General features: G+C 42.8%; 1 protein-coding gene across 12 annotated transcripts in view; it reads right to left on the reverse strand.

Annotated features, from left to right (window-relative positions):
* LOC148330203 (ankyrin-3-like) overlaps positions 1–22,820 on the reverse strand; it is a 103,742-nt gene that overhangs the window by 75,609 nt on the left and 5,313 nt on the right. For 6 of the 12 annotated variants that reach the window (XM_088304803.1, XM_088304807.1, XM_088304806.1 and 3 more), the window contains exon 1: positions 2,523–2,958. The exons of 1 other annotated variant lie outside the window; for it this stretch is intronic. In XM_088304803.1, coding sequence (XP_088160929.1) covers positions 2,523–2,645 — 123 coding nt within the window. In that variant the 5' untranslated portion in view covers positions 2,646–2,958. Of the gene's footprint in view, positions 1–2,522; positions 2,961–13,662; positions 13,885–22,820 lie in introns of those variants that run through there. 5 more of the 12 variants (XM_088304796.1, XM_088304795.1, XM_088304801.1 and 2 more) reach the window with 4 other exon arrangements.

Genomic DNA, 22,820 nt, shown 5'->3' on the forward strand with positions numbered 1-22,820 from the left:
CTACAGTATCCTTGTACGTTTAGTCGGACCTCTGTCGCGTGCTCTGCTGGGATAAGCGACACTAGCTGACAAACTGACAAATCGTCATAAAATCTGCATCAATATAACGTTAACAATGCTCAGTTCTTAATACGAGTGCGCTACTGTATCATGGTGCCGGTGTGCCTAATGCTGTGGCCAGTGACAATGATTAGGGCCCTGATGACTTGTTCGCTTGTTGTTTATGCCGAGGTCAAATAACATTGCCAGCAGCATAATTTAAAACCGAGGCACCCCCCGGGCACTGTAGAGTACAGTAAATGTCATCGTTAGCCAACAAGATCCCTCACGGTCAGCGCATGCAACGCCGCGGCTGATTTCATTCGACTCGGTAGTACGATAGTTACAACTGTGTCAACCGATGGTTCCGGCTCATCAAAAAGCATCGGTAATGTCCTGACACCAAAATATTTACGTGTTTGGGAAGCTGTTTGAACATTTATTGGATATCCTTGAGATCCATGTACGAGTGAGCTGTTTGTCAGCACATTAGAAGAATGGCGCGGGAACAACTAATCGAATTTGTCTTTTCTGTAAATTTTTTTTTCACCACGAGGGCCAACTTTGGTATATTAGCATGACCTTAAACTGGATGAAAAAAAAAGAAAAATAATTTCTCAAACTGATTCAATGTCAAGGATATTGATACATGTGCAATTACAATAATAATAATAATAATAATTCTTGACATCCATCTGCGGGTCCTTTGTTCTCCCTCTCTTTGGCGTACTAGTTGCAGTAACGGCTACATCTTTCTAGTGTGGCAATACTGTGCACTACTTGACAACTGTGTGGTCCTAGTACTATTTGCCAAGTTCAACGAGTTAACGTCTAGCGTTTCACTACTGTTAGCACACAATTGGGAACTAGTGCAGAGTTTTGTCTCTCTAATAACAGAGTTGTTATACTAGTATGCCTTAAATTGGATATAACGGTGCTAGTACGCTCTTTGTCCAAACTAGTAAGAAGATTCGGTGCACTAGTAGATCAACTGTCTTTCAAGCTTCACTACTAGTGCCACTTTTGGCCCACAACAATACAATTAAACCTGACTTAAAGACTGTGCTGCACTAGTAACCCCACTAAGCCCATTTGTTAGGAGCCTGCAGAACCTTACCAGCAGCACTAATTGTTTTACATTAGTAACATTTAGTTGTCCCATAGCAAAATGATTCTACGACTGTGGAAGGCAGTAGTGGGAAAAGCATCACTTGTGAGAAAGTCGTTCTAGTAGTTGCTAGTTATTAAGGATTTCAAATAAATGCTCCACATTGTGTTTGTGCGATTGGACATGTAGGGGGCCCACGTGCATCCTCACCATCATATGAAAAGCACGGTCATCAATAAATCAGCCGTGTATGCATTATACATGGCTGCCTGCGCATCGCAAGAACCTGCAAAAAACAAATCCACTCAGCACTCTCGCTCACAAAATCAAGTACAGCGAGAGATGATTTTTACGCTATTATTATCCCATTCATCTGTGCTGTTTTGTTTTTTTTCCAGTTATTCAACGGCGGTGTAGCCTGGAAGTCACGTCTCAGCCTCAGAATAGGACAAACAGCATGTTATGACGTGTCACAAAGGACAAGACTGATAAAGTTTGAAACTCCATTTGAACTTATTCTAAACGTACTTTGCAAGCTTTGACCTTCGACATGGACTTGAGCAAATCAGTTTCTTTCGCCGCCATATCAAACGCTCGCATCGATTTCAAAGAGAATGAGAGGAGCTGCGTCGATGAGCGGAGAATTTCCTCAGGTTTGTGCACACCCACGACGACACAAAATGCTACTTTTAAACAACGCCAAGCCGCAAAAATGCCAACAAGCTAGTTGACAAAAGAGTCACATAATTTGAATCCTCCCATTCATTAAACTTACAAAAAATAATGAATTGCACCATAAGCGTGTCAAGCTCCTTTTTGAGGGTGCTCAAGCATCAATCACTCCCACCCTTGGCCCGCTGACTAAATGCCCCCCATCAGAAGCTCTGAAACCGTCAACACCCCTAAAATGAATTCCCCACAAACTAATTAGGAAGAACACAGAAAAAATAAGTTGAAACATTTCCACGTCGGATTATACAATATTTTCCTCTGACAATTGCCAACGTGATAAAAATTGGCAGGCAACCCGTTCTGGGGAAGTTTGGGAAACCGTACTTTACAGTCTAGAAAAATGATCTCATCGGAACAGTTAACATGAGCATGCCACCACACATACACTTAACACTCAAGGTCAGCAATGAATTGAAATTGACAGGCCTGCAATAAAGACGAGCGTCCACATTATATGATTAGCAGACGTGGTGAGATGGAAACGTGTGCGCTGAGGTGACCTCCAAGCGCACCTGATATCAGGACTCCAACACACACACACAGAGCAGAGGGAGAGAGTCACGCTCCAGCGATGCCGGTGGAGGCGAGCAGCAGACGCTGCCGCCGCCGAGCAGCCAGCCCGTCCCGCCGCTCCTGCCTTTACCTTTCTCTTCTGCTCCCGGGACGTGGCTCTCCTGCTCTTCCTCCGCTTCTCCTTCTCGTCCTCCAACGCATTCACATCCACTTCCCCCCGATTCTTCTTCAGCTGGGAGGCCGCGTGAGCCATGACGGGCGACGGCGCTTGCCACACGCGCGCCTCACCTGGGATCCCGGAGAAGTTGGACGACGGTGGCCGCGGGGGGACAAATCCGGGATCCCAGAGGGAAAAATCGGGGTAGAAAAGGAAAGGGGGGGAAAGGGAAGAAAAATGCCCTCCTTTGAGAAGGACAATGGAGAAGCGCAGGTTCTCGCTTTTGGCTGTTTGCGGCGAGTATCCTGTTTGTCCTTCCTTGTGGCTGCTGCCCTGCTAAGGTCCGTTCCCTCGCTTCTTCTTGACTTCAAAGTGATGGAGAGGAGTCTTCCTCCTCCTCCTCCTCGTCGGGTGGCAGCGTGAGCGGAGAGGTGAGGACAAACCGGGTTGGAGGGAAGAGCGGCGCGAGCATCGCCAGCACAGAGGTGGATGGAACGAGGGAGGGAGGGAGGGAGAGAGAATGGAGGGCGGGTGCGAGGGGAGTGGTTGCTATGGCAACCACCTTCGGTTTCACTCCATCCTCCTAAATGGTCCTTGCTGCTCCACGATACACACGTGTCGCCATAGAGTGTGTGTTGAGAGAGAATGAATGAAATTCAGGTGCAGATGAAAACAGCAGCTGGCACACGCACACATTTTCATGTACCACATTTATGCATATCACAAATGGGGACCACCAATGCAGGATGTCCACAATATCTCATTAAAATTGACAAATTATACATATGCAGGAACTTCTCATATTGCGACGTACACGACCTGCCACTTTACGACGGACGCGCATCGTCTGACATTTTAGGTTCGCACTGAAGGAAAATGCGACCCAGATTGGATTTTTTTGCCTGTATGCGACCTGTATATTTTTAATGACAGTCTGAACGGCTCAATTACAATTTTTCTCAAATCCCAATTGAGCCAGTTTCATATGTGGTCCTCGATTGGATATGCATGGGATTTTTTTGGTAATGCGAGCGCAGCCAAACGGCGAGATCGCACGTACCCCTCGTTGACGTCATCCGAGCCCAAAATGCGCTCTGCCTGGGTGGAGGGAGAGTAATGTTTCGCAAGGATGCACAGTGTCAAGTGATTTGTCACTTTTGGTTGGCATTTGACTGACACAGAAAACAATTGGGTCCATTTGCTTCATGCTAACCTATAATGCAAAACGTCATAGACAGCTAAACATAAGTTAGCATAGCTGATACGGTTATTTCTAAAACTGCAACCAACTGCTACTTTCCCAAACAGGGAGTAGCGAATACAACAACGCACACAGGCACCTAATTTTCTCCGCACTGTGAGAATAAGGCTGATCTTTTTAATTACGCCGCATCGCTTAAACAACATCTCAGAGTTGCCTAGCATGCTGCTTCACAACGTGGTGCTACCTGGAAGGCACAACTTGCAATTTAGACTTGCTTGTAATGACCAGCCAAAGAGTGACTTAATTTTTTGTGAGGGGGGGGGGGCACTCTGTATACACACGCACGCACACACATACGCACGGATACGTTTTCCATAATGCTAACGTGAGATTTGTGAATGAACCATACACAGACACTGGCAATCTGTGTCATCGGAGGCGTGTGATGTCATTGCTGAGTAGCTCAATCATAAGCAATACATCAATAAAAAATATCGGAATGTCAGAAAATATTTTCATTTTGAGAGTTCGGCGTCTCCATCTTACTACACCGTCATGTTAGGTCAACGATGACCAGTGGAGCATTTGGTTCACTTGAGGGTAAAGTAAGAAAAAAAAGAGAGAGAGAAATAAAATAAAATGAAATTAAATGTCCTTCACGGCCACCGTTCTCACGTCAGATTGGCGGAGCTCGTGGCAGCCATCTTTGGGATTGTGTGTGCACGTGCGAAATCACGGGGAGCCTGGTCGGGTCCTGATGCCACTGTGAGGCTGCCTCAGCATGTGCCTGTCAGTTTTGCAGCACAATGACTGCACATGTCTAACCCATAGATGGAGTGTTCGGGACCATATGGGGGAATTGCTGAGGAGGGGGTGGCGTGGTTGGGGGGGCATATTCCGTGACAAGCCTCCTGGGGCGAATAGCCAGTGGAGCCCAATAAAATTCTCCTCTCTCTCTCTTCTCATTCCCTTGTTTTCTTTCTTTTCAAATGCAGCCACCAGCGTTGGGAAGTGGTGATGTCAGTGAGGGGGATGCTTACTCGCAGCCCCCATCTTGCATCGGGGGTGTCACATTATGCCAAATGATCATGCCGTTGCTAGGCGAGGGCCAATGGGGGCGGCTGCCGGGAGGACAGGATGGATGGATAAGGAGAGCGGAGAGGTGAGAAAAAGGATTTGTTGGGAGGAAGAGGGGACTGCTAGAATTTCATAATGGGTGATAACATTTCAAAATAGGCCAGTTGTAAAATCGTTCATTGATAAAAGTCCATTCAGAACCAAACAGCTGGCAGGTGGGGAGTAAAAAGCGCTGCCAAGGTGGACGTCACTTCACGGCGCTACATTTACTCCCAGACAAAAAAAAAGAAAAGAAAAATCTCAGCTCCAGAGTTGGCAGGTGGCCGTGAAGGAGTTGACGCCGTTTGGAACTTATTCACCCGCCGTTTCCAGGCGCATTGCCAGGCAGACATAAGGCCACCCGCTTATGGACGCAGATGCCAAAATATTACAGCCATGGGACTCAAAACGACAAATGTACTGGCACAAAAATCTCCAAAATATGTCCTCACCAACCCAAACGGGGCCGTGGCGCTGCACTCATATGTTTACAGTCAGCACAAAAACTTCTCAATAGGAAATCGAACACAAAACTTCTCCACGTTGAGGCAGACGTGAGGCTTCCAAGTGCCACTACATCCTCAAGTACCACATGGAAGACTGTGCTGAAATGTTAAGTTGAGTGTTTCAGACATTACTGAGCCTCGTTGAACAATCAAAGAAAATTCAACAGTGAAATTTACTGTGCATTGATATTTCTTCTGCAAGAATTGGGGCACACCTCACAACCCCCGTTTATTTTTAACGCCTGTGAGATCCTTTCCTTTTCCACAAGGGAAATTCCCCAGAGTGCAACAATCTCATTGACCCTTTGACCTTTACAGCCACAACAGCGCATCCCGGGCGGGGAACCAACGGTTTAGGGGGGGAGATGCCGCTTGCAGGGAGGCAGCATGTGTGTGTGTGCGTGTGTGTGTGTTTGGGGGTTTGAGTTTGACAGGTCACGTTGAGGGCGCACAATAAGTAATTACGCTAATAGCTTTAATGATATTACAGCCTGGCTTCATGATGCTTTTGAAGCATCATTAGTTCCCCAAAGCACATCAACACTAATGGCTTAAATTATTCATACCCTCTATATTTTGGACGGGGTACTTCAGAAATTAAAGGGGTGCATTTGCAGTATTTAAGCAATTTAGGTGATTTTAGCCTGAGCATAAAATAGTTTGAACATTAGATTTTTGTAACAATGTAAAAAAGAACATATTTAAAAAAAAATCATATTTTTTAAGAGGGGATTTTGTGATTTTTTTCCCCCAAGAATAAAAGAAAGGAAAAAGGAAAGTGCTCAGCGTCTGTTTTCTAGAGTGCACTTGGCTTCTTTTTGTACTCTGCTGCCCTCTGCTGTTGACAATGCTAAAAATGTACTCGAGATGGTCCTGCGTGGAAAAAAAGAGAAAGGATGCACCAATTTCTACAACATTGCCACATCAATATTCTTTCATTTGACCTCACCTTTGACCCCCTCTTCCGCTTGATTCGCTCATGTTTGACGTAGTGTGAATATTTCCAGATGATGGTTAGTGTGAAGGGGGCGTTAAAAACATATTGCAAAACTGGATTCCACTTTATGAAAAGTGCAACTGAGGTTGAAAGGAAACAAGCAGATTCAGTCAACATTTTGGGTAGTTCTACGACATATTTGCGCTCATGCATACACAAGAGGGCCCACATGGCCTTCACCCCCCCCCTTAACCAGCCCCTCCCCCCATGCCACCCCTTCACCTGCATTCCATCATGTTATTTCTCTCGCTCTGGATTGCTAAACAGTACAATGAGACGTAACCCACTTTGCTCCCACTAACCTAGCAAAATGGGTGTCAGCTGCAAAAAAAAAAAAAAAAAAAAAAAAAACAAGAGCAAAGTGTCCTTGCACATTTTGCCCACGGAGGGGCAGGCAGACATTTGTAGAGGAGGAGGAGGTGGAGGAGAGCACTGACTGGGATGAAGCCTCTCAAAGGCGCCAAAAGACTTGCCACTGGGGAGTGGGTTTGTTTTTGTGCTGTTTTTTGTTTTTTTTTCATTCTGTCTGAGGAGAAATGCTAAACAATTCGTCGTTGGCATTTTCTCATGTAAAATCGAGCTCGGCATCACCCTCCTCATTCACGCAACTGATGTGACAATCGCAATGTGGGTCACCAACGCACATATGAATGAATTTGCGGTTGGGGACAAACTGCGTCTTTCAATTACATTGGGTGATCTGGTTTTCGTTTTTTGCAAAACAAAAGTCCCGAATGCAGCACACGTGTGCGTCTGCCGTCACGATGCATAGCGAGTATACCGAGCATGCCTCAGCCGGATCTCCTCCCAGACGACTTAAGCGAGGAGGTGAAGACAACAGGTTACGTCAGGATAGCGAGACGGAACCGAGCTGACATTTACACTGCACTCCGGTCTCATTTGCTTTTCTTTAAATAGCATCGTCACCGTTGATGCTTTTTCAACATTTCAAAGGGAAAGGTGAAGATTTTCTTTCTGACAAAGACTGTGATTGGCTCATGGGACCCCGAACCTCTTGTTCAACATTTCCACTCAATTATTGTAGAAATATTACCTCAGAAGCTCCACTACCAACACATGGAAAAAAAAATAACGTATACATCCATTTCGCATCATGCGCCATTTCATCATGAAATATCGTCATTGAAAAAAAAAAACAACAACAATCCGAATAGGTTTTCCTTGCAATAACTATGGCAAGAATAAAACAGCTGCCGTTAATGAAGTCATTTCTCAGTGGAAAAAAGCGAGCAAGGTGGTGGCGGGTTTCCTCCCACGGAAAAAGGCTGAAGAAAAATCAACAATTTCACGGTCTGTTGGCGAGCGCAAAAACGCCAAGGCCTGGCGCAATCACGGCTGTAGTCTGCCTGTAATCACCAGTCGCAATAAGTCATCCGCGCAAAGTGCAGGCCAGCTGAAAAGTAGCCATTCCTGTTACACTGATGAAAATCACTCGCTCATTTCTTCCTCAAATAAAAGAAAAACTGCAGAAAACATTTGCCTCCTTTGCTATTAAACGCATCCATCAACGCGCAACACTTTGCCGAGGAGTCGCAGAAAGTCCTATCACATTAGGAGTTTCCCAGAAATGTGTTGCGGACAAAATGATGGAAGACCCGCGGCCGAGGGGGGAAGATCAATTTGGGCATTAATAAAACATCATTTTCCGATTCAAAGCATTTCCAGGAGGCTTGAGTGGTTTTTAATTGCAAATAGATAGTGAACGGTGCATTCGTTTTACTTTCACCGCCGAAATGGAGCAGAAGAACGCCATCATGAGACTTTGGGAGGATTCCAAAGACGAACCTTCACGTTCATTCGCGGGCAATTAACAATAAAATGAGGACAAAGAGCAGAGGATGTGATTCAATGGTCACGTCATGCTCGCATCACTGCGGAAATGTTGCATATGTCGCCTACAGATGAACAGGAACTGGCTGCGCACCAGCGTGGGCGAGTCCACTGCTAATTCCGACTCGGAAGAAATCTTCCGTGGGCAATGTGCTGAGTTATACTGAGAATGATTTTTCAATCATTGTTCTTCTTTTGAAGGGATAAAATGTCACATTCAAGTCAAGTCAACATCTGGAGCAGAGGATAAGGTGCTAGCGCCTATCCCAGCTATCTTGGGGCAGTAGGCGGGGGACACCCTGAACTGGTTGCCAGCCAATCGCAGGGCACACAGAGACGAACAACCATCCGCGCTCACACTCACACCTGCGGGCAATTTCGAGTGTCCAATAGCCCTGCCATGCATGTTTTTGCAATGTGGGAGGAAACCAGAGTACCCGGGAGGAAACCCACACAGGCACAGGGAGAACATGCAAACTCCACACAGGAAGGCCGGAGCCGGCATCGAACACGCGACCACTGCACTGTGACGACATCGTGCAAACCAGTCGGGCCACCGTGCCGGCCACAAAAAAAAAAAAAAAATACTCATAATTTAAATAATATTCCGGTATTGTTTGCATTGCATATCTTTCAAAGTCCACCAAAACAATATTAGGCCGACACACGAAAAGTAGGACAGTATAAGACCTGGTGTAAGTGTTAACTAATACATGTCTGACATCTAGTGGTGAGTGGTGATATTACAATTTAAAACTGCAGTTCACCACTCGCGGGTTCACATATCTGCGCATTTTATTTCTAACATACATATATATATGTATATATATATACATATATATACATATATTTTTTTTTTTTTACATTTTGGACCAATTTTTCACATTAATCTCAAGCAAGCTCAAAGACAAATGACCATTCATGACACACAGACACCAATGGACAATTTTAGAGTCTTCAATTTCTCTCAAAAGCATATTTTTGTCCCACGACGTCTCATCTAATCAAATATTGAAGTTCAACATAAATGTTAGTTGAGAGGCGACAAGTACGGGAACTACAGTAGGTAAAGACAAACTAAAAATGGAGAGAATGTTGCTGTTTTTTTTATTTATTTCTCATTTTTTAAATGGGGCTGTACTCCATTTGAGATCTGCAATTTGGAGTCCGATCAAAGGCGGCGAGCACGATGGTTTCTTCCCATGAGACGCAGCGGACGGCACCAGCACCATATGCGTGTGCCCGTCAGTGGGTGCGCATTCCATATGCCTGAATGTGCTGGCCTCATGCTTGCTCTGTGCCAGTCATCTCCATGTCTGCGGGAGTTTTCATTAGTGCGGTCCAGTTTAGCAGTGGCAAGCAGGGTGACAATAGTTTGGGGGATTTCCATTACAGCTAGTTTTGATTTCGTGTTGAGTTTACATTTTGTTAGTGTGAAATTGTTTTCAGAGCAGGGTGGTAGTTTTTATCGTGTAATTTTTCTCCCCCCAAAACTTTGTTTTAGTTTCATTTTTATTAGTTTTAGTGTTAGTTTTATTAAAATTTAGATTTTTTTTTTTGCGTGCAATAATTAAAAAAAAAAAAAAACAAAGAAAAAAAAAAAAGGAAATCCTCAAAATACGGTTACTGAAAACAGTCCAGACTGAAACATAGTAAGTGCCGCGCACTATACTGCTTTTAACAATAGGAAGAAAGAAGTTCGCAATTTCAATGCTATCGTCTTTAAGCAAGGATGGTCTCGCTTTCCATCCTTTGTTGCCAAGTCAACAACTTCTAAAGTGGCTTGAATTTTCTTTTGAGAACTATTCCACACGCAGCACGCTAGACAAGCCACTCGCTTTTATCCGTGAGATGTACACAAATTGGATGATAGATAGAGTACAAAAGAGATGCTAGCTAGCTAGCTAGCTAGCTAGATTTCGTTTTTATTTTATTTAATTAACAATACTGTTTTTTCAATTTGAGTTTTTACTATTTCTTTTGTTTTCAGGAACTATCCTAACCTTGGTGGCAACTCATTCAACCAGTCGCCAATTTTAGGTCTTGGAACCTGCTTGGCTAAAAGACTCGACTTGACTTAGCCTTGACGTGTTAAATGGCTTGAATTTCTTGAGACTTATGATTTGCAAACATGTGTGAAAACTATTTCATAATTACTCTTTCACCTACGCAAAAGCCACATGAGCCCGTGTCGGGGAGCGTAGAATCTGACGGCGGCATGAGAACGGTACGTTTGAAGCCTCGCCCGCAGCTGCGAGCTCGTGGAACATCCTCTCCCAGTGTCGTGTTTCCCCCCCGGCATGATGGATTGCAGCGACGTGCCAAGAATGAGGAGGCCTCGCATTGGGCTACCGCACTGGCTCGCCATTAGCGTACATCGCCCACACACACACACCCCCACAAACATATATGCACACACAGTCACACACTCTTCCAGAGCAAAGGTCAGGCTCCGTCTCACTGTTTATAGTTTGGATATTCTTCCGGAAGCATGGATGCATTTATACCAAACTATAATTCACAGATGCCACTATTTGTGACTGTAAAAGAAAAAAAAAACACACTTAAGGCCTTTTGGCTTGCACGCCACTCTTGATTTCACAACACACTATTATACTTTGCCAGCAAGTAAAATGTGTTGCCACAAGGTGTAACTCGCACGTTTGGAGTTATATTTTGAAAATGATTTTTCCAAAGGAAATATTAAGTCTCGGGTGCGTTTTCATTTACCAAAGCAAACTGTATGTATGTAAAAACAGCAACATCCAAAAATGTTACTGTATGTTAAAGAACACTTGTCAATTGTTGCTAGGCAAGAAACAATTCAGGCTCTTTTATTTTTTTCAAGGCATAAGCTTATTATGCTCAGTATTTCATTTGCTGGACAGTTTGAAGCAGAGGGCTGCACAGTCTCACACACAAAAGGAGAGGAAGATAGGCAGAAACAGTTAAAATTTCTCTCTCTCTCTCAAAAAAAAAAAATCATGAAATCATATTCAATCATCCTTACATGAGGCAAGTCAGTAGTGCCATCTGCAGCTAATGCAAATATCACAGCAGACTATTCTCATGAATTTCCTCTGTTGAGCAATGCCTATCGGTGCGCTCAAAGCATCAAATTGTCCAAAATGTCAAGGTGATATGAAGACTCAAGATTACTGGAAAAGTAATGTGCAATTGATTAAGACGATGAAATGGCAGCTAAGCGTCCCACACCGCACCACCTGATGTGCAAATTAACAAGTGCCTAAAGCAGCCGTGGGCAAACTACGGCCTGGAGTCCACATCCGGCCCGCCGAACTTGAAAACAATTTAAATGAATAAACCTTGTTAATGTTTTATTTTCTAAATACTGTGGTTTTTCAAAGACATGTATAATGTTGTAATGATTTTGTTCACTTTCATTTAAAATGAAATGTATTTTTTTCTCCGATAAGGTGCGGTTTTATATATATATATATATATATATATATATATATATGACCACATGCATGTTGAATATGGTCATGGTACTGAATGAACTACTGCACTGTAAAATAGAGCAAACTGCCACTAAATGAGCATGACACACAAACAACAAGCACTAAAGTGTGTCTTTAAGCACTTATTGCACTGGAACTAGCGTACAACACTCCTGACCATGAACACCATTTGGTGCGGTTTGAGGGCTAGGCGGTTCATATCACCTTCCGCTAGACCAGAAATCATCACCGGCCTCAGTCAGCATTGATAAGGCCGCATCCCACACGAAGGCAATCATGCGCTCCATCGCTGAACGCAATAACACAGAAAGAAAGCGGTGACTTATCAAAAGCCGGGAAATCTTGCCAAGTTTGATAAGAGAGCACTATTCGTTTTCTCCCCTCAGCAGCATCTCCCACCCGCCGCCAAAAACACACCCATGCGTCGCCGCTCCGCCTTGACAGCTGGGGCCTCCGGTCTCACATCAGTGTGCATTTACAGATATGTCACTCGGCTTGACGGTGCCACTGATTGGATGGAGTCGGGGAGCGTTGCAGCCGAGGCCACAGATGCACGTTGGCTGTGCGCCCCGGTGTCCATGGGCAGAGGCAGGAACATTTGGGCGGGGTGGCGCAACAGCTTATAAGATGACGCGTTGTAACCCCGTACCTTCCACAATGTGGTTGCCTTGGCGACACTACAGGTATCAAGTCATTGATCCAAATCTTCCCCCAGATGTGAGGGTGGCCCCTGTGGTGACCACATAGCTCCGCCCCCACCGGAGTGCCAGCCCCCAATTTTCAGCACCCGCGGGCACATCGGGCCAGCCATGCGTGGATCTCTCTACGACTGCGACTCAAAGTATGTCCTCAACTTCCTGTCCCCAGAGCTCAACCTGTCATGGCCACTCAGGCAGGGGCCGCATTGAAAAGGGGATGAGGTGAAGGGGTTAAAAGCAAGCCTCGAGGGTCCTCGGGGGTTGTTCATTATTTATATCAGATTTTTAGACTTAGAATTAGCACAAGCCCAATGACCCATTTTAATGCAGAAGGGAAATATTGTTGATAGTGGCTTGCGAAGCGAAAATTCAAGGCGTTTCCATGGTAACACTTGACCACCTTCTCTCGTGATATAGAATTACTGGACTGTAATATATGCACTCGTTTTAGCCCCAGAAATGGCCTACCTATGACAAGTACTTTGCAAATATGTAATTAACACAGTGGTACAGAAACTTAAGAGTGCCCCAACATGTGCGTTTTTCAAGTGACAGGCATTTTTTTTTTTTACTTTGATCTGCGAATAAGCTGCCAGTCGAGTGAAGTGGATTTTTTTTTTTTAAGCCACCCATGCACTTTCAGACATTTCTTGAATACAACTATCAAAACTACAAATACACAATGAAAACACTCACAAGGATCATGGAGCAGCCACGAGACTGACTAAGGGCATTTCAATGAATTCAATTCAATTAATCCATCCATCCATTATCCAAGCCGTTTATCCTCACGAGGGTCGCAAGCGTGCTGGAGGCCTATCGCAGCCGTCTTCGGGCAGTCGGCAGGATATGATTAAGTTCAAATTGAGTGACGATTTTGGTCATGGAACACATCAAACTTGGAAGTCCATCTATTGCTGTATTGTTACAACACTGATAGTAGGAAGCAAGAGGCAAATATTAAAATGCACTCATCAAATGGTGCTGAGGTTTTCTGGCGACCATTACAGGTCTTACTTGCAGCTCAGAAAAACTCGCAATTGAATATCTCCCCTCGAAACATGATAATAAGAAACAATGATTTAATGATTTTTAATCGTTTGTTTAACTGACATTTCTAGGATTTTTTAATTAATTGCGATATACCTGGGTGGGGAAAAAAAAAAACATTGTTCACCAACTCTTACCTTCCCAAATGGAAAATAACAACAGAATGTTCTTACATGAAAGGTCCTTGTAGCAAGGCTTTCCATTCTCACCTTTTCAACTCTTTGCATCTTCACTTCATCGCGGCCATCTGTGCCCGCTCGGGACTCCAAGAGAGCGAGAGCGCGTCAGAGACGACACAAAGCCAGCAGACAAAGACAACGGCGAGACCTCGCATGAAGCCGAGGCCAACGCGCTTTTCTTCCGGGCTCAAAATGACAACAGCGGTTGCAGGCAGTTAATCAGACAAGTGCTAATCTGGTTAGGAGATCAACAAACGAGCCACTCAAGAGCTGAAAAGGAGGACACAACCCCACAGACAACAGAGTGGGCCCGCCGCCATTATGTGACAGATTATGCCACCAAACCACAGCCGCAAACTGAGACTATTTTGCCGGGAATTTTCACAATGATTTCCTGACGCCATGGCTATTTGGTGTTGTTCTGCAACCACAACAAAATCCACCAGTGGATTGCGGAATTGCAGTCCATTACACGTCCAGGCTTCGGAACACTAACAAGTCTCCACAGACGAAAAGTCATTACGACTACTGTGATCCAGTGTACTTTGTTTGGGTTCTACTCTTGCCACAATAAAGGTTTCTAATTACCAATAGATGCCACAAGATGGCAGCAAAGCTTGACTTTTTTTATTCGACAGGGCTACGGCCCGGCTAAATTAATCTGCTCTCATCACGCCGACATTGTTCCTCGACAACAAGATGCCGCCATAATTTAGGAATTACAAATCATGAAGTTCAAGTGGCATATGTCAGCCTTCTTGAACGAGGAAATGTTCTGCTTGCATGATGAAAGACTACCAGATACCAGAGTAGCAGTTTCTACGCTTTGATTGGTAGAATTTTCTTTCTCTCATTACAGTATCTTTCATGATCAAACTGTTTCCTATAAAAAGCTTCCATTTTCAACGTTTTTCCACTTTTGTCACTTTGCACTGATTAGCTAGCTAACAGCCAATCACAATGACCATTTATCCCGATAGCCTGACCCGATTCTACATGTTGAATCCACCGAACACGCCCCCCAGACGACTCGACATCACGACGTGGCGCTCTACACCAGAGCATAATTTCCCACTTTGGTTTCTCCCAGCGCATTTCCCCATCATTCAACGGCGGCGGCATTGAGTAATTGGTATCGTTTATTTTGGCACTGCCACCTGGCATGGCATGTTCACGTCGCAGTCATAAATTGGGGGAAAACAATTACCTCGTCCAGAACGAGCAAAAAAAACAACAAGCAAAATTGCACCTGCGGCTCATTGGCTACACTTTGGATTCATTAAATGCGGTTTCGAGCTCTGGTAGTTGAACAGATCCTGACAGAGACTAGCAATATAACACACACACACACGCGCACACACGCACAACTGGGGGCCTTGTTAGTATGTGTCTGCGATTCTTAACGACTGTGCCATGAGAGATTGTCAGTTGGCTGGAAATTATCCAATTCCACTTGATCGTTCCGAAAATGATTTACTCCGAAAACGAAGGTTGGTGAAATAATATCAGTGTATTGTATCGGTGCATTTTTATGAACACTTTAAGTATCAGCACCAACATCGATATTATACTTCAATTGCTTCGACACTTTTTTGGGCCATTTTTTCCGCAAGTGTACAGTGACATCTTTTTCATGTGTCCTGTAAAAGTGGCGAAACATGAGAACCGACAGCATTACATCATTGCCACCCTTCCGCTGTAGTCGTCAGGTCCTAAGTGTGCGTCTGCGCCCACATCTGCGGCATCTTAGATGAAAATTCTCCCCTCCTTCAGGTTTTCACAGCCAAGCGAAGGAGCGAGGCTGGAGCAGGAGGAGGAGTTACAAAAGGAGGTCAGACGGCGGATATATGTCATTTTTTAATTATTATTCACTCGCAGATCCAAAAGTGAGAATGGAAAGGGAGGCTTGCTATGGCTAAATAAAATGTGAACAGATTTGCTCGGCGTTGGCGCTGGCTTTTCTCAAAAGTGTTGTAATGAAAAAGAGTTTGTATCTTTTTTTTTTTTTTTTTTTTTACTTGTATTACAGTTAGAAATGTTATGATATCTAAACATTGCCTGTACAGTCGATCTGGAGTTTTGAGGTTTCATTTTGTGACCGTTGTTCTTTTTTTTTTTTTTTTTTTTTTTTAAACTTACATTTTCCAAAGCCACTAGTGCTCCCTCTAGTGTTGAAAGAATCGCTGAATTAAATGTTCAAACAGCGTATAATGTTTCAGTGGCTAACTTCCAAATTGAAACTGTCTAAAACAATTTGTGTGTGGCTCCATCTAGTGGCCAACAGTGGAATTACACCAAAATATACAAGAGTTGGGCCAAAATAAAGTTAACTGTACAAAAAAAAAATACAATCCGCAAACACGCAAACGTGGAACCTGCAATGGCATCGGGTTTACTGCGAACTCTGAAATTAGGGCACAGTAAGTAACGCAATGAGTAATTTGCCGAACAAAGTTTTGGCCAGATTTGCATTTTTTGTCAATCTAAACGCTATTCGTGCATCCCTCCGATAATCCCGTTTCTGACTGAGGTGGTAACGCCGTCTTTTGGAACGTTCCACTGGTGCCGATTAGCGGCAGTTTGACAGCTCCAATTAGCCGAGCTTGACGATGGAATAATAAGATGAACGAGGATCATCCGTGCTCTCCGATCTCATTCCCTCCTAATCTCTCATTCCACACTTCTTCAGATTAAAGATTAAAGACACTTCCTGACCCCGTGGATGTTCAACCTCTCATTCGCTATTTCTTCCTCATTTCCAGTCAGGTGTTAATTTCACCAGCGGATCACAAGTCACGTCAGCTTCCGTGGCCCGCGTGTGCACTCGCATCGCTTGTAGCGCGAGTCCCGCAGGATTACGCGGCCACCCAACAGCTTGGGATCAATACTAATACAGTTTTCATCCGCTTGTGACTGTGACCGTGCTGGCCAAACAGACAATTAGCTGCCACTTTCACTGTAAGAGACGACGACGTCGCCCAAATCCTTTTCCACTGACGGGTGAGCCTCCGCTTTTATGAGAACGCTTCTGATAACATTCAGCATGTTGACACAATTTGAAACCACAAATGTTTATGAGGATGAAGCGTTCATTTTAACTGTATGCTGAAGGGAGGTCTTACGTAACATCAAGTCCCACACGTGACTCCGCTTTGTTTTACACTTCCACTTCAGCTATAGCGGCCTGCCGTGTTTATTGTCTGCAAGAACTCAAGAGACTTAGCCCCGCAGGACTTGTTGATATTATTTCTCCTCTAAGACCAGCACGCTGTTAATTACAAGCCTACATGCATCTCTCATCAAAGAACCGCAAGAGAGCGAGCGAGAGGCACCTCGAAAGATAATAAATCAAGAGCCATGGACCAGACGCACCCAATGGCTCGACGTCACGGCCACGCCGAGGACGACGACGTTTCCATTGTTTCGCGACGCCCGGGGAGGAAATGGTTTCCCCGTTGTCATCTCGCGACTCCATTACCGTCGCTCTCCGGTGCGCGTCGACAACGACTTCATCATTTAAGACGGGCCTGTCGACATTTTCCCTCATCTTCGTCGGCCATCTCGCTTTTTATGTTACATCTTCCTGTGTGAGTAGCAACATGCTTTGCACAATCAATTAGTCATCACTGCTTCGCCGCTGATATTTTTCTTTAACAGCGGTACCTTGAATTAAGCGCGATACCAACTTGTCAATTTTCCGAGACGGGAACAAGCAAAAATGGGTTACATGACCATGGATGCTACGAAGATGAGTGAAGAGACAAAGCGGTTAATGACTGGTCAGTCCTGCCTGAAGAAAAAAAAAAAGTTAAGGATGTGTGCCTCAAGCTGTTTATTGACACTCCCATCTGAAATTAACTGTACAACCAAAAGAATTGAACATTGTGCATATCGCATATTGCTTACGTTTTTGGAATGTTTTGGAAAAAATTCCTCACATTCTTCACAGTTCCACAAATACTCACTACTACTTTTCCCATCAAAAAACACAAAACACAAATTTGTTGGGAGTTTGTTGCAGTGTTGGAACGGATTAATGGCATTTCTATTGAGCTCAATGGGGAATGTTGATTTGAGATTTAAAACACAGATTAAAGTAAACGTGTAGGTCAAGGTAGCCCTGCAAATCTGTTTCTAATGCCAGTCTTCGATGCGGGTCATCATCAGGAAACGTCCTGCTTGCGTTTGGATCATCGCTGGTCGACGAGGCCACTGGGAAAATGTCCTCAGCTGGGGAATTACGACTTGGCAAGTCCTCTCTCTGGGTGAACTCGGCCATCTGGGACGCGCAGCAACTAAGACGACATTCCGCTTGAGATCTCAGCAGTGATTTATTCATGAGGGAAGACTCCGCTTTGGCTATCGTAAGCCACTTCCTGGACACCTCAGCAATGCATTCCCTCATCTGTATCCCACCATCGTACCCACATCCTTCCTTCCTCTGTACTCAGCCTCACTCCCTTATGCAGCATCCATTCTTTCTTCCCACTTCTTTCCATTTCCCTGTTCGTCCTTTCTTCATTCTTGCGCTGTTGAATTACTTTTCAAATCTTGAAAAAGGACTGCCTCGCTCACGCAGCAGCTTGATAGCATTGTTTACTCCAGGGACTTTATGCTCTGCCATTGGGAGATTTTTTGATCTTTAATTGAAATATATATATATTTATTTTTTAAATAGAGTGGCTAGAATCTTGCGATCGGACCGGTGATCGGTTAGCGGGTCTTTAAAAAAAACAAAAACTTTCTGATCAGTAATCGACTTCCAAATCCTCATTGCCTAAATCCTATTTTGATGGAAAGATGTCATTTTTGGTCACGTTTGAAACTACTGTCCATTATGAAAATTGCTCTGAAGCTTGATTTGAAAAAAATAAAAATAATATAATAATAATAATAAGTAAGTAAATAAAATAATAATAATGAATAAATAAAATAATTATAAATAAATAAGAAAATAATATCACAGATGAGCATTCTGACTTCATTTTAAAATTGTTTAATTTCTACGTCTGTTGCTACAGAAGAAGGAAGAAGGATCAGTTGTCTTTTTTATTTTAATACATGATACTGAGTGACCTTTTCTTCCCCAGCTTGCACTCAACAAATACTGCATATGTATATAAAACTAAAACTAATACTGAAACTAACAATAACCCAACTAAAATTAAGCATTTAAAAAAAAAAAAAGAATAAAAATAAATACATGATTAAAAAACAACTTGAAACTCCCGAAAAACTGCAAGTAGATCTCCTAACATCATTCAGCCCTACGTGGAACGCAACTGGACTTTCTCTACCTTCTTCTCATCCATCCGCTCTACTTGTACTCTTGCGTCCCAATTTCCCCTTCATCATGTGGACCCTTTTTACCAGCTCATCCTTCCTCCATATTTAATGGCAGCAATGTGGAAAGCTCAAAAAGGCAAGAAGAAGTGACCTCTGGGATGCCAGCCACAGTTTCTCCGTGAACTACACTCGCATGCGCATCTTGAGGCTATCTCATTAGCGGCCTCACACCCTCACAGCTGCAGGTTGTCACATTCTGCCACTGTTATCGTATCACCTGACCGCACCCGCTGCACGCACGCAGGCTATTCTACTGAATAAACACACACATACACACACTGTTATGTATGGCACGCCCTGGAGCAGGGAGCCATGCTACTTTCGCACGTTAGCCAATTGATGACAGTTTAAACACACAAGCACAAAGTGTCGCTTTTAAAAATAAATAAACAACATAATAAAATGTGTAATTGCACGCTATTTAGCAGTAGTAGTATTTAGTCGTGTGTGCGTGTGTGTGCGTGCATTGAGCTGTGTGCGTGTGGTTATGAGGTCATTGCCTACATTTAAATAATCTCCATCTTCTCTCTGTTGTGACACTCTTTGCAATAGGTTGAACATGACAAACATTTCGATCAATCACCAGCTGCTTGTAATGGTCGCATTTTCATGAATCCGGCAAGTTTTACACTTTACACAAGAATAAATCACAAGCTTTCCATGACAGTTTTCAAGGGTCCGCCATGTTTTAATTCTCCAGCTAAATAATCAAATCTGAGTTGGTCAAGAATTTTCTAAGCCCGTTCCCATAAAAAAAAAAAATAATAAAAAAAGTAATTGACGGCAAATGAGGTCAGAATTTCCATTAACCACATTTCATGGCAGCGGCGTTAAACGCTACTGAAATACGGAAGGACAGTATTGTAAAACAGTCTCATATTCTGCCTGTAAAATCTAACTTGATTGGTTTAAGTGTTAAGGGACCAAAAAAAAAAAGCAATTTTATATACTATATATTTTATTCTATAATCGGCATATTAATCAGTTGCCTGAAATTTTCAGCCTAAAAAAAAAAAAAATCAGTTGGGGCCTCGTATTTTTAAGTGACGTGCTGGAGCTCTCGTTCGACACGCGGAAATGACAAGCCTATCCAATGGTGGCCTGCAACTTTTTAATTTATTGGCTCATTACATCGACTGTTTGCACAGAGACCGTCATAAATGGAGGCGTCCAGTCGAACGGCAATATCAGTTCAGGATTTGTGTCGCCGGGCCAGACTGAGCCCGAAGAAAAACTTTGCCGCTCGTTAAAATCAATGGAGTGAAGAACGGATGGAGGTGATGGAGAGACGAGAGCGGCAATGAACGGTCAACCGTGGCACCGTCAGACGAAGCAGCTGCCACCAAAGCCACTTGAAAGCCACCCGAAACACAAGACCAGTATCAAGGCAGTCAAAAACTACGGCCTGTCTCCATTCCACAACATTGAGAGGAGCGAAAAAGCGTTGGATGGAGTTTGATTGAAAAGCGGTGAATGTTTTTGTTCTTGGAACGCTTAACAAAGACGGCCGGTTGCACACAGCAGGGAGGACTTTTATATCACAACATTACGTAAGATTGTGAAAAGCCACGAGAGGGACTGCTGAGCTTCCGTTAAGTTTCACTGGCATGCCATCTCATTTGCATCCATCTCATGCCCTCCTCGCGCTTGCTTAACATCCCGGCGAATTTCACCTGCTGTGATCAACCGCACTTTGCTTTCGGGTCTTTTTCCTGCTCAGAACACAAACTCGGGTACGTCTTCTCATCTGCCGGCCTGCTTAAACTTCACTTGCACATTCATCCCCAGGGTGATGCTGCCTCAGGGCACACGTTAAAGCGGCCCTTATCTCAGAGGTCCACAAACACCCATCTGCTGACTTGTAGGCAGCACAAAAAAAAAAAATCATTTCATATTTTATTTTATTTTGGATTCACATTAAATCTGTAACCATGACGCAGCCTCTGGTGGAAAAAAAGGTCAGGGACCATTGGTTTATCTTATCACTTTAGAAAATATTTTGTGGAATAAGGTGAGATGGGAATATTCTAGAAACTTTTCTTGAGCTAGAAAGCACAATATATGACACAGACTTGCAAATAGGGAAAATTCACGAATAATTGACGCTCATTAAATTGCATTGGAAAAAATGTTGGCTAGTTTATTTTTCAAAAACCCCCAAAAATATCATTTCATTTTGAAAAAAAATAAAATGCACACTTGGCACCGATATGAATTTATGGACTTGATGACAACTAGCGCTTAGGTTGCTCGTGTTTTTAATTACTGGCAAGAATTGAAAACCATTGTCTTTTTATGCACCGAACATGTTTTTTTATTTATTTATTTATTTATTTTTATTTTGTCATGTCTCAAGGTTAATTTCCCTTTTAGGAACAATGAAGAGATTCAGATTCTAATTCTGTAAGTGAATGTGGCGCACACTCGCTCAAACTTCCACTAACAACCCAGGCTAAACCTAGCTCCTCACAAAGTAAAGTGTCACTTTAACATACTTCCTTGTCACCAATATCTAATTTTAGGACTTTGGCCCCATCTTCTGCATGGTATCTTAGAGCGTGATTTAAAAAAGAAAAAAAAAGGCGAACAAAGCTGCAACAATGTGAATTTGTGTCTCACTGTATTCCCTTTCATTGCTGTAAGCAACCATATATTATATAGAAAAAAGAAAAACATCACACAGTGGGACTTGAAGTCAAGCGAGTACACCAGCAAATACATTTTTTCCTAAGGGCTGCCATAAATAGAGCAGCTCCAGTCACAACGGGGTCGACAGACAAAACGTCAGCTATAAAGCGCTTTCTTTTGGCGCCGAATAAAAAAGCTTTTGTAGTCCCGCTTGCTCGCGTTTAGCAGTTGCCAAGGCAACGCTCAGCCAGAGGAAGCCCAAAGAGGATCCCAAATGCCTGAGATTCTTTTTTTTTTTTTTTTATATAATTATTTTTTTTTTAACAAAATCCAACAGTGCAACTCTCGCACTGTGAAGTCTTTGAAATGAGAAGAGGAATCAACAACGAGATGAGAAGAAAAGAGTGGGAAGCGGAAGAGGCTGCCATAATGAGGCAGGAGCAGATGCTTGCACAGAAAATAACCAAGCGAGTGCATCCAGGAAAATACTTGACAGTCTTCCTCTCGTTGCCGCCATACAAGACGTTCGGGTTCAATGATTTGGAAAAATTATCAAATTGTTTTTTTACACCCCTCAATACTGCGATTTAATATGCGATTATTTTTGTTCTTCTATTCATATTTATCATCATTTCTTTAACAAACACAAACAATAAATGAATCTGTATTACAATAAACAATATCAGAATTATCATGCGTAATTGTTGTGATTTTTTTAAGTTAATATTATTACTATATTAATTAATATTAAAGGCCGTTTTATTTGTCGACTCCAATTAGATGTAACAAAATGTGAACATGTGGACAGCACTTGACTGCATTTGAACATTGAAATTGTGACGACACTATACAAATATATATATATATACAAAAAAAAAAAAAAAAAATATATATATATATATATATATCTATCTATCTATATATCTATATATCTATCTATCTATCTATATATCTATATATCTATCTATCTATCTATCTATATATCTATATATCTATATCTATATATCTATATATATAGACATATCTATATCTATATATATCTATATCTATATATATATATATCTATATATATATATATCTATATATATATATATCTATATATATATATATCTATATATATATATATATATCTATATATATATATATATATCTATATATATATCTATATATATATATATATATATATATATATATATATATATATATATATAGAC

This window comes from Idiotropiscis lumnitzeri, chromosome 9 (assembly GCF_059441095.1).
Source record: "Idiotropiscis lumnitzeri isolate Australia: NSW breed Sydney's pygmy pipehorse chromosome 9, RoL_Ilum_1.0, whole genome shotgun sequence".
NCBI classification, from domain to species: domain Eukaryota; kingdom Metazoa; phylum Chordata; class Actinopteri; order Syngnathiformes; family Syngnathidae; genus Idiotropiscis; species Idiotropiscis lumnitzeri.